Source organism: Anastrepha obliqua, chromosome 4 (assembly GCF_027943255.1).
Source record: "Anastrepha obliqua isolate idAnaObli1 chromosome 4, idAnaObli1_1.0, whole genome shotgun sequence".
Lineage (NCBI taxonomy): Eukaryota > Metazoa > Arthropoda > Insecta > Diptera > Tephritidae > Anastrepha > Anastrepha obliqua.
Window position 1 is genome coordinate 47,854,376 of NC_072895.1, and position 15,509 is coordinate 47,869,884.

General features: G+C 36.2%; 2 protein-coding genes across 4 annotated transcripts in view; one reads left to right on the top strand and one right to left on the bottom strand.

Annotated features, from left to right (window-relative positions):
- Positions 1-2,181, top strand: part of LOC129243874 (protein spinster) — a 64,100-nt gene extending 61,919 nt beyond the window's left edge. For all 3 annotated transcript variants that reach the window (XR_008582352.1, XR_008582351.1, XM_054881279.1), the window contains one exon: positions 505-2,181. Coding sequence is in view for 1 of the 3 variants with exons in the window: in XM_054881279.1 (XP_054737254.1) it covers positions 505-527 (23 nt within the window). In the remaining 2 variants the exon portion in view is untranslated. The remainder of the gene's footprint in view (positions 1-504) is intronic.
- A 3,882-nt stretch (positions 2,182-6,063) lies between these two features.
- On the bottom strand, positions 6,064-7,733 carry LOC129246037 (probable citrate synthase, mitochondrial). Its single transcript, XM_054884544.1, has one exon. The coding sequence runs from the start codon at positions 7,708-7,710 to the stop codon at positions 6,199-6,201; it is 1,512 nt and encodes a 503-aa protein (XP_054740519.1). The 5' UTR covers positions 7,711-7,733; the 3' UTR covers positions 6,064-6,198.
- Between the last annotated feature and the right edge of the window lie 7,776 nt (positions 7,734-15,509).

The window sequence follows — 15,509 nt, forward strand, 5'->3', positions numbered from 1 at the left end:
ATAATTATTGACTTTTATTTATAATTTTTTTTATTAATATATTATTTTTTGTTTGTTTTTTTTATAATTATTGTTTTTTTGTAATTTTTGGTTTTATTTGTAATTATTGTTTTTTAATAATTATTAAGTTTTTATAATTACTAATTTTTTCTTGTAATTATTTTTTTTTTGTAATTGTTTTTTTTTATAACTATTTGTTTTTTTATAATTATTGTTTTTTTTAATAATTATTATTTTTTTATAATTACAATTTTTTTTATAATTATTGTTTTTTTATAATTATTGCTTTTTTTTATAATTAATTTTTTTTTAATAATTCTTATTTTTATATAATTATTAATTTTTTTATAAATATTAATTTTTTTATAATTAATTATTAATTTTTTTTGTAATTTGGTTTTTCTTTATAATTGTTGTTTTTATGTCATTATTGTTTTTTTATAATAATTGTTTAGTTATTATCGAAAATAACAAATAATAATTGTATTCTCCTTCACATTTTAGGCAACCCAGCATCTCAAGTGTGAAGTGCACTTCCAAAAAATTATACAAATGAATAATGTATAAGCCACTTAACCAACCAGCCAGTCAACCCACAAGCAATTCATGTATAACAATCGCATCCCAACTTTATGCCGGAATGTGTAGCGCGCAAGGCAGACATATGACTGAAATATTAGTTCTAACTAATTATTTAGTAGTAATAATGATTATAATCATAGAATCATGTGTGCCTCAAGAAGTGGGTGTGTTCCTATTAGACGAGTGTGTATGGATGGATGATCATGCAAACATCACATATAAACATATTTAAATACATTTGTATATACATATATTTAGATATTTAGTAATAAACATTGGTCAATCATTCTCATTTGCAATCGCTTAAACGTTAAGATGATTCCTATTATGTATTTAATTGTATTATAATTTTGCTATTGTCAAAATGTCATCAATCAATGGAATGCGTGCACCACATAAAAATATGCATACATACAAAAATATGCATAGTACAGAGTGTGTATACATTATGATCAGGCAAATGCTCTGTCGCAAAATGTAGTGCTGAAATTATATAAATAAACAAGATCATACCAATTCTTACACAAAACATCTAGTAATTTGATGGAAGATAAAAAAAACAGCTTGACATATGCAAGCACTCTAATACTAAATTTTGTTACGTAACTTGACGTTTAACGCAATGAGATAAAATATTTTGTTATTTTTTGTTTTTTCTTTTTTGTAAGTCATTAAATCATTAAATCGCTCATTGCTCCCTGTGGTATGCGCATCCTAACTTTACAGAAAATTCGAAATGTTAAAATTAGTTATGAAGTATAGTATTTAATCCATATAGATTTTAAGTGAATTTTATGTTAACTTTGACATTGAGGTTTGTAAAAACAAAGGTGTTTTCTAAGCACCAATTGCACACTAATGTAGTTAGAATGCTAATTTTTAGATAAAATATTAATAATTTCAAAATGTACTAAGGGAATAAGCGGTGAATTACGAAATGGGTGTGTACTACTATTACTATTGTTTACAATTCTTAGATCTTCCAATGCTATTTTCAAGTTACAGTTGGCATATTAGAATTTTTAAAACTCCTACTCAATGAAAATCCAATGACAACATAATTAAATGAACAATCTATTATACATATATATATGCTTAAATAGTTAATTGAAAAAAAAAAAAAAAACAGAGTTGAAATTTATAAACTCACGTATGCATGCCCCTTCCCTATACTAACCTCTCAAGCCCTTGGCCACATTTGCATGTGGATGTTTAGTTTTCTATATAATTATAAATATTGTAAACAATAAAAAGAACAAAAATTTCAAAATGGCTTATTCTATATAGAGTCTCTCCTTCAACATGAGGTAGACAATTATATGATTTTGCTGTACTGTTAATATTATTTTCGATTTACAGTAAGATATATGAAAAACATAAAAATTGTCCCTGAAGAGGTTAATGAAACTGTTAGTTTTAAAAGTTTGGCATTGAAGCGGAATTCATGAAATAAGACTGTATTAGGGTTTGTTATATTTTTTTAAAAGCAAAACAAAATATTGTATTGAATTAAACTTATATATACATATTAGGAAATACATACATATAAAAGTATTTAAGTATAGCATAATTATGGGGTTTATTGAATGCTAATAAATATGGAAAATATATTAAAAATATTGGTGTTGTTTTTTAATTGTTTACAACTTTTTCGCATTCCATAGTTAATTCGGGAGCAAGGAAACATTTAAAAATAAATAAATAATTGGCGCGTACACTTCTGTCAGGTGTTTCATCGAGTTCTTCCTCCTATTTGTGTTGCGCGTCTTAATGTTGTTCCACAAATGGAGGGACCTACAGTTTCAAGCCGACTTCGAACGGCAGATATTTTTATGAGGAGCTTTTTCATGGCAGAAATACACTCGAAGGTTTGCCATTGCGTGCCGAGGGGTGACTGCCTGATAGAAAAAAACTGTTTCTATTATTTGATGTTCACGCACGGGGATTAGAACCTACGCGCTCGCGCATGGTAGTCACACACCAGCACATTCGGCTTCAGCGGCTGCTCAACATTTACATATTGGTAGATATTTCCATCAAGTCGATCGTGACCATCGTACACATTCAACCTGAAATAATCGTCATGTAAAAACTTTTTTTTTTAACCAAAGGCTTAACTTATAGCTCTAATCCTATAATTTTTCGTTTTCATGGTAATTAAAAAAAAAACAAGGCATTCGCACGCGACAAAACAGAAGTAGTTTTTGCGGTCAATAATTCAAGCGCCGTTATCAGCGAACCTGAGCCAATATTTCGATGTGACTCATTTTAGAATGTTGTGCATTAAGAGACCAAAAATTATTGGGTATGGGAATAAGTTTCCGTCCTTTCGAAGCCAAAATTACGAATTATTTAAACAATTAAAATAACAATTAAATTATGTGAAGTATGTGCCATTGGAAGCTGCAACTGTACTTCATCTTTCAGGCAGCATACAGATTTCTCTGACGAAAAATTCGAGTTCTTCTGACTTGATCATCCATTCACTGAGCCAGTTTGCGATGCTCTCGTAAGAAGTGAACCACTCTGCAATAAGTGCTGGCTGCATTGATCGGAATAGATGGTAATCCGAAGGTGCAATGTCTGGGGAAACCGACGTTTTGAGCAAGATTTCCCAATTCAGTCCCTCGAAATATTTCTGGACCGATTTAGCAACGTATGGCTTGGCGTTGTCACGCAGCAAAATCAGTTTGTCATGTCTACCGTCCCATTCCCACCGCTTTTCTTTGTGAGCTCGATCCAAACGCATTATTTGCAGTGGGTAACGATCATCAGTGATGGTTTCGGATGGTTTAGGAAGTTCATAATAGATAACACCCTTCTGATCCAATCAAACGTCCAAACGTCTCTCGATATCCCTCTCCTTCAATTGATGTAGCACCCAGTTACCTGCTTTCTGGACCATTCCCATCGCATGCAAACGTTTACCGACGGTTGATCTGTTAACATCCAACTCTTTAGACATATCATCAAGGGTTCGATATACGTCATCATCCAATAATTGTTGTAGTTGAGAATCTTCGGATTTTTTCGCACAATACTAACCACCTATTCACATGCCCTTTTATACGTACTAACATTCAAGCCGTCGTAGCAGCATGTTTCCTGGGCCTGCCGTTAGATGAGTCAGAAGAAGACGCCCGGTGACTACACCGCATTGACAGAGCTTAACACGTTCACGCCGGCGCGTACCACCGGTGGTCGCACAAGATTGCTTCATGAGGCGGCGTGTACCACCAATGGTACTTTATTAAACGGTACCTATGAGATGAGATGCCATAAACGACTACCCTTATGAAAAAATTTCGTTTTATGACCTGCAATCGCTTCCGATAGAGCGAAAAGACTTAAACATTACCGTCTGTGGGCGAAGACCATGAATAACAGCGCCGGCGGGAACGTGTTAATGAACTTCTACAACAACAATGACGACAGCTTGAGCTGAAGCATAGAAATAAGTCGAATGTAATAGTTAGTTCGAAATCAGACGTAATAAAGAACAGAAGTGCACTAAAAACTAATTAATAAATATGCATATATGTATAGTCCGGTTCACTTGATTAGAGGCAAAAATTTTTATAGGAGAAAGCGGTTATTTCAGCAACCGTAGTTGATCTATGATAGTAACACAAGGGTTTCTAATAATTCAAGTGAAGACTGTACTTTGCTCGAAAATAAATATGCACCAAAATATTATTCCATTTAACGGTATTTCGCAGCAGTAAAACTTCAGCAATTGTATGATAATATTGCGCTTGCTTTATTGGTTCACTTGAAAGAGGCACTCAGTTTGCGCATTAAAGCTGTGAAAAGAACAAATCGATATCTTGACCTCAGAGGGGCTTTAAAATTGCTAAATTGCCAAAAAAGATTAGTCGAAGTCCAAAAGTTGTGGATCTTTACGTGAAACAACGTGCCTCCTAGAACGGTAAAAACTACAAAAACTGAACTGCAAAGGCTTTGACGTTGAAGGAACACCGCAAAATTCTTACGATTGCAACAAATTCCGCCCTTTCAAAAGCAAAAATTAAAGAAATGGCAAATGTTGCTGCTATTCTAAAAGCGCCACATCTTAGGGTGCGACCAGAGTGAGCGCTGAAAGCCGAGCCGAGATTGTCAGTGCGATAAAACTGATTACATACAAGTCAATACAAATAAGCTTGTGTATAACACAGTGAACGCCGACAAGAGCAGAGAGCAAAGCCGATGAGTGCGAGAAAACAGTTTCAAAGCGTTTTGCGCGCTTTTTTGCATTGTTGATGCTAACTTTTTAGAGTGCAGTTGTGTTTTTTAATGGTTTGAAAATAAACAAAAATGGATATCGATCAAATAATAAGTGAAATTTTTTCCCGGCCTGCTTTGTGGGACCAAAAAAACATTACCTCAGAGTCACTATCAATCTTTCGCAAGAAGTTACTGGCACCTTAATAAAATTTGTCCAGTTTTTGTTTAGTTTCACACCTATCTTGTCCAGCATGTAATCAAATGTATCAATTTTCATTCGGGTATATTGTTGAAATTTAGCTGGATATTTTCTTAAATCAAAATTAAATGATATAAGAGCAAAACACATGGAATAAACAGAATTTCAGCGCTGATTCTCGCATTCACTGTGTTATATACAAATTTTTTTCTCGCATGAAAATAAGCGTCAATAAGCTCGGCTCGGCTCCGCTCGGCATCAGCGCTCACTCTGCTCGCACCCTAAAGCATGAAAAATTACAAAAAACAAAAAAAAACCGCCGCCTCGATTTTACAAGGGATCACATGACTTGGAGTTCTGTTAAAAATAACGACCCCAGTGAATGGAAATAGTAGTATTTAGTGACGAAAAGAAGTTGGATGCGATTACTATTCCCATTACTTAAGAAAGAAGGAAAATGATTTCAGTCGACATAATAACCGTGGTATAAATTAGTTTTTATGGTATGGAAAGCACTGTTGGAACCATCTTTTCCCGAGATTCGCGAAACATCTGGACCTATTAGTTGGATCTTTCAAAAGGATAATGCACCTGTACACACTTCAGGTGTGTTCGAAACTTGGATTGCGTCCCAAAATGTTGAAACTTTAGCATGACCATCGTGTTGATGTTGTTCCACAAATGGATGCCCATCCTACATACAGTTTCATGCCACCTCCGAACGGCAATGGTTTTTATGAGAAGCTTTTTTCATAGCAAAAATACACCCTGAGGTTTGCCATTGCATGCCGCGGAGCGAGCGATATTAGAGAAAACATTTTATATAATTTTAGTGTCTCGTGCCCCCAGCAGATTTTGAACCCGAACATTACCGAGTGGTAGGCACCCATTAGCCCATTCGGCTAGGGCGGCCGCCGTCATACGCCCTACACACTGGGTCATATACTCAGAAATTGCTTTAACATTCAATTTTTTTTAGAATTAACAGCGATCGAAAAATTTTCAAATCAAAAATTTACCTAACAAAACTATTTTTGAAAACCAATTCGACAACTAACTCCGGTTAATCTGTTTTAATATTTTAGGACGTTTAGATCTGATACATTTTAGAAATCAGTGTTAAAAATGTAAGTTCATCCTTAGGTGATATTTTGCACATACATGCGTACATATGTATGTACATGTTTTTCGCTTTATTGACATTTACTATTTTTACTATTTTTGTCGTCCTTGGCACCTTTATCGTCTTGATCCTTCACTATTTTCATTAGCGCATCGGTAGTGAAGCTAACTGGTCGTTCGATGGGTATGTGGAGTGCTCGGTGCCAAGTGATTGATGACATCACACCGATTGCACGTGACACACCAAACAGCACAGTGTAGAATTCGGTTTCTTTCAAACCATAATACTGCAACAAAACTCCGGAATGTGCGTCCACATTTGGCCAGGGATTCTTCACTTTACCCAATGACTGGAGTATAGGGGGAACCACCTCGAAAATTGTTTTTACCAACTGATAGGTTTCATATTTAGGCAAATACTTTTCGGCGAACTGTTGTTGTGCCATATAACGTGGGTCGGTCGTACGCAAAACAGCATGACCGTAACCTGGTATAACTCGTCCGGCTTTCAATGTTTTATGTACATATTCTTTGACTTTTTCAGCTGGTGGATTATCATTGCCCAATTCTTTCTGCATTTTATTAATCCATAAAATCACCTCTTGATTAGCTAGGCCATGTAGTGGACCCGCTAAACCATTTAGACCGGCTGCGAAGGCAAGGAATGGATCACTCAATGCTGATGCTACCAAGTGTGTGGCGTGAGAAGAAACATTTCCCGAATCATGATCGCTGTGAACAAAAAGATATAAACGTAAAAGTTCATCGAAATGTGGATTATCGTAACCCAAAAACCGAGCGAAATTGGCCGACCAATCTAATTTTTTGTCAATTTCATTGGAACCTTTCCCGCGACGAAAACGCTTTTTGAAAACGTATGCTGCTATATTAGGTATCTTGGCTAACAATATCATTGCATCCTCCAGTGAATACTTCCAGTATTCTCTTTTCTTCACCCCCTTTTTATAGGCACTCGCAAATTCACTCTCCATGCTAAGTGCCGCTATTGCTATCGAGAATAGTGTCATTGGATGCAAATCTTGTGGTAAATTGTCCAAGATCTTCTGCACGTAATCTGGCAATGCACCCTTATCATTCCATTCGTCTGTAACCATTTTTGCCTGTTCCGGTGTGGGCATTTCTCCTGTCATTAACAGCCAAAACATGCCCTCCGGCAAAGGTTCTTCGCCACATTCAGCTTTCGGCAGTAACTTCCGACACTCCGGTATAGGAAAACCACGGAATTTTAAACCTTCTTCGGAATCTAGTAGTGAGGTTTCGCAAAGCAGCGCCGGTAAGTCACGCATACCGCCATAAATCTGCGAAACCAGAACATCGCCTATTTTCTTTTTTCCATTCTCTGTAACAAACTTTTTTACACGTTGCTGCTCGGACTTAACTTTCTCCGCAAGGGTGGTGCGCAAATCTTTACCACCTGCACCATTGCCACATTTAGCCGAGCTAAATCGCGTAAAGGTCCTCCATACGTTGGGATCAATAAACTTAAAACACCATTGCGATGAACGTGTAAACGAAGTCATTCTCAATGAAATCGGTTTCGAAGTTGAGAAAAATATGTACATATAATATTTTAATTGCTTCAAGTTTGAAGCTTTTGAATAGCAATCAACATGAATTGAATTGTGAGCAGGCAGTATATATTAATATAAATTTGATTTTCGAATATATAACAAGTTGGAACCAGTCGGAACTATAAGATATAAGGTCACCCAAGGCTACGAAAATTTGTATGTTTGTACGTATTCATACGAATATACCATATACAGGGTCCAGCACTCGAAGTGTAACCAACTTCAGACCGCTCGCCCAGCTGATGCACAGATGGATTTCAAACGTAATAGTGTGATTGCATTATATTTGGCTCGAGCACCTTGAAGTAAATAAAGTTTATGTTTATTGCACCATTTCTCGTTACCATGATTCTGGTAGCAACGCGAAACGTCATGGTGGTGGTCTTCAAAAATGGTTCAAAAAGTGAAGAAGCGACATGAGCGAAATCCCCGATGAAGTGCCAATCAAATGGCGGACGAACTGAAAACATCTGACCCTAGCACCCGCCCCATACTTAAAAATGATCTCAAAGTCAAGTTTTACAAGATCCAAAAGGCGCATGATCTCAAACCAAAACAGCAACAAGTTAGACTTGAGAGAGTAAGAGAGCTTTCTGACGAGAAAAATGTCAAATTTAGCTATTCGTAAATTCCCAAAACGATAGGGTTTATTTGACCGACCGTTCATACGAGAATTTAAGTCATCGCCCCGAAGTAGCACCCGCCACAGGTAATGGTTTGGGCCCATATAACTACAGATGAGCGCTCTCCAATCGTTTTCATCAAGTCTGACGTCAAGGTAAATGCGAAATATTATCGGGAAAGTATTCCGGAGGTTACTTTGAAGCCGTGGGCAAGCAAACATTTCGGTGGTAGACCATGGACGTTTCAACAAGACTCGGCACCGTCTCATAAAGCTCGAGTGAACCAAGAATGGCTAAAAAAAAACGTTTCGATCTTCATAACGTCCACAAAAATTCACCAGACGCGAATCTGATGGATTATTCTCATTGGGCCATTTTGGAGAGAAAGGTCCTCACCAGTCTCGAGGCTTTGAAAAACGCCATTGTCCGCAAGTGGGCCAAAATACCTGAAAGTCACATTCGGGCAGCTTACGATTCGTTTCTAGGTCATCTCAAGGCCTTAGTCAAGGCAAAAGGTGGTCATATCGAGCAAATTTTTTCCTTTGAATTGAATAAAAGTAGTTTTCAAAACTAAATTTATGGCCTCATTAATTGGTTACACTTCGAGTGCCGGACCCTGTAAAGTACTTATGAAATTCTATTAAGCAATAAACCTCAATATTGTAGTAAATGTATATATACTACATAGAGGGCCTTTCAAAAGACATACCTAGATGTTTTGCTTTAAAATAAAAAATGTAAAAATTTAGATTTTTTCCAGCTTCAATATTTTTATTCAAAATGTGGCTCTTAAAATTTATTTGTGAAAAACGCCATCACGTCCACAGGGAAATTTCTTATTCATGAATGAATTGTTGAAAATGTCTATCTATCGATGTTGAAGGTTGTCGAACCAATTTTTCTAATCAGCCAATTTATCTATTTCTTTAAAATTACCGAATACCACTAGTTTTTTTTCAGGCAGAAGTCTTTGCGTGGAAGCGAGCGAGATATTAACATTTTTTGCAGATCCGAATTAGTCAACTCCTGTAAGGAAAATATCAAATATCTTGGGTGTGCAGGTAACATTGCTCCGATCTGGGTTCCAGAACATAGAAACCTAGAGCGAAATGAAATTGATGATGACCTTGGCAGGAAGAGGACTGAATTAGTCTCAGATACCTCCTACACGAGCATCGGCATCCCCCTGACTTTTATTAAACGGGAATTGCACAATTTATTTCTAAGGAAAGCACAGAAAAGATGGAGCTCCAATTCTTCATGTGGTGTTTCGAAGACCCTTTGGCCCCAGTACGATAGAAGGAGGACTCAGAAAGACCTGGGAACTATCGGCTCACACGCAGAAACGCTAGGTTTACCATTTAACTCCCATTGATGAAGCTGTGGGGGCCTTTCAGAGAAGGAGACTGTTATTTCTCTGTAAATGTTGAGGTTTCACAGCTGGACAATTAAGATCACTGGGTGCTCCTTTCTTCGACAGCCTAGGACAGTACGCCAAATTAATCTTCTCCATTACATCAACAGCTCTGGCTTGCTGTAGATATCTGCCTACTGGAGGTCTCATAATTAGGGGTTAAAAACGGCGCTTTAGTGCTACTTGGGGAGTGTCGGAGTGGTACTTCAACCATTTCACCTATCTAACTTTTTTTATCCTCGACAGAACCAACTTCTTGAAAATTTTCCAACAACCTTTGAATGGTCAAAAAATGCATGAATTTCGCGATGTGTTGTTCTTAAAGATCGATCATTTTCGTAATATGTTTTAATAATTTTAGAGCATCAAAGATTTTCATGCCATCATGACTGATTAGGAATTAATTCCTACCTATAATCTACACTACAAAAAAAATCGTATGACTTAAAGTTTTAAACTTTGCACAAAATTAAAAAAAATTCAACAATATTTCACTAAAACTTTTAACTTTTTAATCACAATTTTTAGAAAGCTTTCGAGTATGCAATTTAATAGCCCAATAAATTTAAGGATTTTTAACTCCAACGCAAAATCAGTGTTTTTATATGGCTGTGAAGTATGGTCTGCGGCCCTTGCAACAACAAAACAGCTTCGGATGTACATAAATCGCTGCCTTAGAGTCATCCTGCGCATGTGATGGCCCGATAACTGGGTGTCAAATGATGAGCTCCTCACCCGAGGTAAGCAAAGGACAGTTCAAATTGAGATGCGCGAGCGTAAGTGGGAATGAATTGGTCATACGTTGCGAAAATTTGAGACTGACATCAGCAGAATGCCTTTCGACTGGAATCCATAATGGCTCACGCCGTAAAGGTCGACCCAAAGGATCTTGGAAACGAAGACTGTACGATGAATTCACAACAGCTGACATGGCCGCAAATAAAGCTTAAAGTCAAGAATCGATGCCAATGGATTTTATTTGTTTCGGCACTTTGCGCCCCCAGCTGTCCCGCTAGGAAATAATTATAGTAATAAATTTTAATACCAGTGAAATTTAAGTGGAATTTTGAAGTGGCTCCAAGCCGCGCTGAATTTTGAAAACTTGTTTTTCAACTAACTTTCATCAAAATTTAAATTTTTTTAACCATTTCTTCCATATAACGAATGCTCGAAATTTTTTTATGGTGCAAGCACAAGGCTGCCAGGAACAAAATATTGTCAAAAATCTACGCAATTTTGAGCCACTTAAAAATTTCACTTTATTGTACTAAAATTTATTGGGTTATAAAATTGCATACTCGAAATCTTTCTAAAAATTTTGATTAAAAATTCTGAGCTTTTAATGAAAGATTGTTAATTTTCTTTAATTTTGTGCAAAGTTTGAAACTTCAAACTGGTTTTTGTTGTAGTGTAAACTATATTTTTGTACAAAGAGAAATGAAAAGCCAAAACTTTGCGAATTGTCGCTCGGCTAATATTGTGAAAGCTGGTGTAAATATATTAATTTCATAGTAACTGTAACTTGACCTTATGCAGTAGACGAAAAATTAAACATTTGCAGTCCAAACTGAATTTGAACGCAAGGAATTGATAATTATATAATGAGTATTTATAGTATTATATGTATATATTATAGTATATTAAAGCGGCCGCCGTAGCCGAATGGTTGGTGCGTGACTACCGTTCGGAATTCAGAGAGAGCCTAGGTTCGAATCTCGGTAAAACACAAAAGTTAAAAAAGAGTTTTTTCTAATAGCGGACGCCCCTCGGCAGGCAATAGCAAACCTCCGAGTGTATTTTTGCCATGAAAAAGCTCCTCATAAAAAAATATTTGCCGTTCGGAGTCGGCTTGAAACTGTAAGTCCCTCCATTTTTGGAACAACATCAATACGCACGTCACAAATAGGAGGAGGAGGTCGGCCAAACACCCAAAAAGGGTGTACGCGCCAATTATATATATATATATATTTTATATATATATTGTTTATATATATATATATATATACAGTAGGTTCTGTTTTTATGCGGCTTTTTTTTATGCGGTTTGAAATAGTGCGGTTTTTTTTTTAAATTAAAAAATGCATGTCGACCTATCGGGAATTGTACATATAAACAAGATTCTAAACCAGCTAAGCAAAAACTCATCACAGATTACATCAGAAATGCTAACCCTACAAGTATGGAACCGCCTGCATAACCATCTAGATCAGACGTGTACATTTCCTCAAGTGACGAAAGTGATTTTACGCCAAATCCTAAACGAATGCGCAACATGTGGGTATTGTCTGATTCTATTTCTGACGTAAATTTATTTTTCGATTCTGACGTTTCTTAAATAAAGATACAATATAATTTTCAAAAATACAATATTTCGTTTACCTATAGAACTGGTAGCTTTTTTTACGTTGTTTTTTTTACGCTGTTTCTTGCGGAACGTATCTACCTCATAAAAACAGAATCTACTGTATATGTAGCGCGTTTTTCAGTAAGAACGCTTCAACTTTTTTTTTGAATAAAACACAAACGGTTTGACTTTTTTAACTAATTTTTTTTTATTATCGAGTTTGAACATATACATTTAAGTATGAAATTCGATTGTTTTTGCATGACCACCGCGTGCACGTTTTACGAAGTCCAATCGTTGAACCCAATTTTCGACCACTCTTTTGCATAAATCGACCGAAATTCCAGCAATTTCGCGTTCAATATTGGCTCTGAGCTCACAAATCGTCGCCGGCTTGTAGACTGTAGACCAATGACTTCACATAACCCCAAAACGGGACGGCTTGTTAAATGGACCGTAAAATGGCCGTAATGCTCTTAAAGTAGCAGCAACAGAACGATTATTTTCATAAAAAATTTGCACGATTTGCAATCGTTGCTCAAGTGTGTAGCGTTCCATGATGAAATGTATACTAATGAAGTTTACAAATGACAAGCGAAAAATAAAAAATATTGCGTCGTTCGCCCTCCCTATCGGAAAACAGTTGAAGCGCACCTATTGAAAAATGCCTTATATGCATACCTAAGAAGTATTTACCATATTTTTACTTATTTTTACAAAACACTGCTTGGTATTAAAGTTTAAGAACTAGTAACCAGACTAGATTTCCTTGGACTTTCGAATAGAGGGAAGCTGATGAAAATTGGAATCGACTAATCAGGTGATGAATCACACCGGGTTGCGATTATGACTGCATATGGGTAATTTTGTGTATTGCGAATATTAGATTGAATCCGTCAAAAACACATTAAATATTAGTTTGGGTAAATAGAAATCCATTATTTTCTCGGTAGATGGCTGTAGTGATCGATATCTTGTAAAGTATCGATCAAACAATTTAAAGTAAATGCTCGTTGTCAAAGTGACATTTCCCACTAAAAAATTCTTTTGCTGTTTAAGTATTAGCAATGGAAGTCAATAAAGAGAAAATTCAGTACATTTTACAGTTTTTGTTTGATAAAGGCGAAAATGTAAGCCAGGCTGCTGAAATTGTGAATGGTGTTTATGGTGTCGATACTGTAACAGCTATATTAATTACCGGCAATTTTGGTGTCGACGATTCCGTTCAGGCACTGATGTTAAAGATGCACCTCGCACAGGCACACCCGTCTTCGAAAATGTCGATAAAATCACAGAAATAATCGCAGTTCACCAACATATTAGTAGTCGTAGCATCGCCCAGGAGCTAAATATCGACCATAAAATCGTTTTAAACCATTTGCGCAAAAATTTTACGCAAGAATAATGGATTTATTTTTATCCATAAATACATATAGGTATATAATAAAATAAATGAGCTATACTGACTCGAGCAAAAAATAAATAGTAATAATAATTTGAAAAATATCAGACCCTACCTTTATGTACATATGTGAACACCGCCTGTATGGCACATTTCAGCAAGCTCCTTATAATGTAAAATATGTCAGCGCAATGTCGGTATGCGAATTACTAATAATAGCTCACATCAGGCAAAATTAAAATTCAAATTCGAAAACACAGTCGACATATGATTATCTTTTCCACCTCCCATAGGGCATCGCCTCCTCAAAGCATTATCACCCATTGCAACCGTCTCAAAAACAACAACCGAGCACTTCCAAATCAGTTTATTGTGAAAATTCAAAGCGATCGGTAATGGCTCAAGACTAGCGGACTAGCGGACAGTCAGACAAAGAACGTGTACTTTTTTAACTATTTATTACTTGAATTTGTTTTCGCAGTCCACTTGGCATAGTGTCATAATAAACAATTACAATATACACACATTTGCATAAATTTGTTTGCGGAAGCTGCTCTTTAGTCGGGAAATGCTGTCACAAATTACAGTAAAAATGTTCGTCATGGCAGTGATTTTGATGTCGATGCTGTGTCATGGCTTACCGTTGCTTGGTAATCACGAACAAACATACGTTCATACATACATACATTCCTGGTCAATACCCACATGCATACATATAAAACATATATATCAGTGAAAGAGATGACCTGTGTTTAAAGGTAAAACGTTTTCTCTCCCAACTTTCCCCCCCTAATTCCACAACTAACCCTTTCAACACATGGACGGTAGAAATTAAACTCCAGCTGGATGTAAAATATACACAGATGATACACCAAATCCGACTGTAAACAACCCTAAGTTATTGGATGTTATTTTCTATAGTTTACTCTCCTCTATCTCGGCGTATCAAACCGCGACCACTTTTAAGGTGTAGCAAAGGCAAAAAACATTACTGGCAACATTTAAGTTCATATGCCCGCTGGTCATAAACTATATAGCAGACATTTGGATGCCGGCGTTTAGTGAGACATAGTGGACGAAGATTCTAACCTGCCAAAACGCTGCACTTCTGATGACGCACGTATATCATCTTCACAGCGAGGCGTGTTAAAAAGCATATGCCACTCTCAGCAAACAGTTCCTACTGGGGGTTTGTCCCAACAAACAACTGCAGGAAGCCGATCCACCTCTGAAGGCATCTCCTCCAAATGACCGACGAGATCTAAACCCACGTCATATGAACTCTCGACCTCTGAAGGCTGTTATCGGAGACCAATCACAACCTACTTACGCTAACAAGTATTAATACTCAAACGATTTCTACTCATATAAACTCCAAAGCTTTCGTCTGTCTAACCAAAATTTTCAGAATTTTTCTGGTTTTGTGGTTTTATAGCCCATTGAATTTTAGTATAACAAAGTGGTATGTAGTTGCAAATGACTACAAAATACTGTTGGTTTTTTGACAATTTTTTTCACTGAGGGGTCATGCGTTTTCTTCCATGCAAAGTACTTCTTTGTATGTAAGGAAAAGCCTAGCACCGTCAACACAAAATATTGCCAAAATTCAACGGCATTTTTTGGTCACCAGAAACTAAAATTTAATGCATTATAAAACTGATTACCCAAAAAAAGTTTAAATATTCAGGTTAAAACGTACAAAGTTTTGTTGAAATTTTGAAAACTTTTGTACTAAATTTGAAATTTCGTTAAAACGTACAAAGTTTTGTTGAAATTTTGAACAATTTTGTACTAAATTTGAAATTTCGTGTTATAAGCTTTTTGGATGGTTTATGGATAATTCGTTGTAAAGTGGTCCGAGCAATGCCCAATTGCTGAGAACGGCGATTTTGGGATGTCCTTGGCGACGTCTTAACACTGGCCCGTACAAGAGAAATATTCTCACCCGATCGCCTTGGTCGTACTTTTCGTACAAACGTTTAATGGTGTTCTTAGAAGGCGCACTTT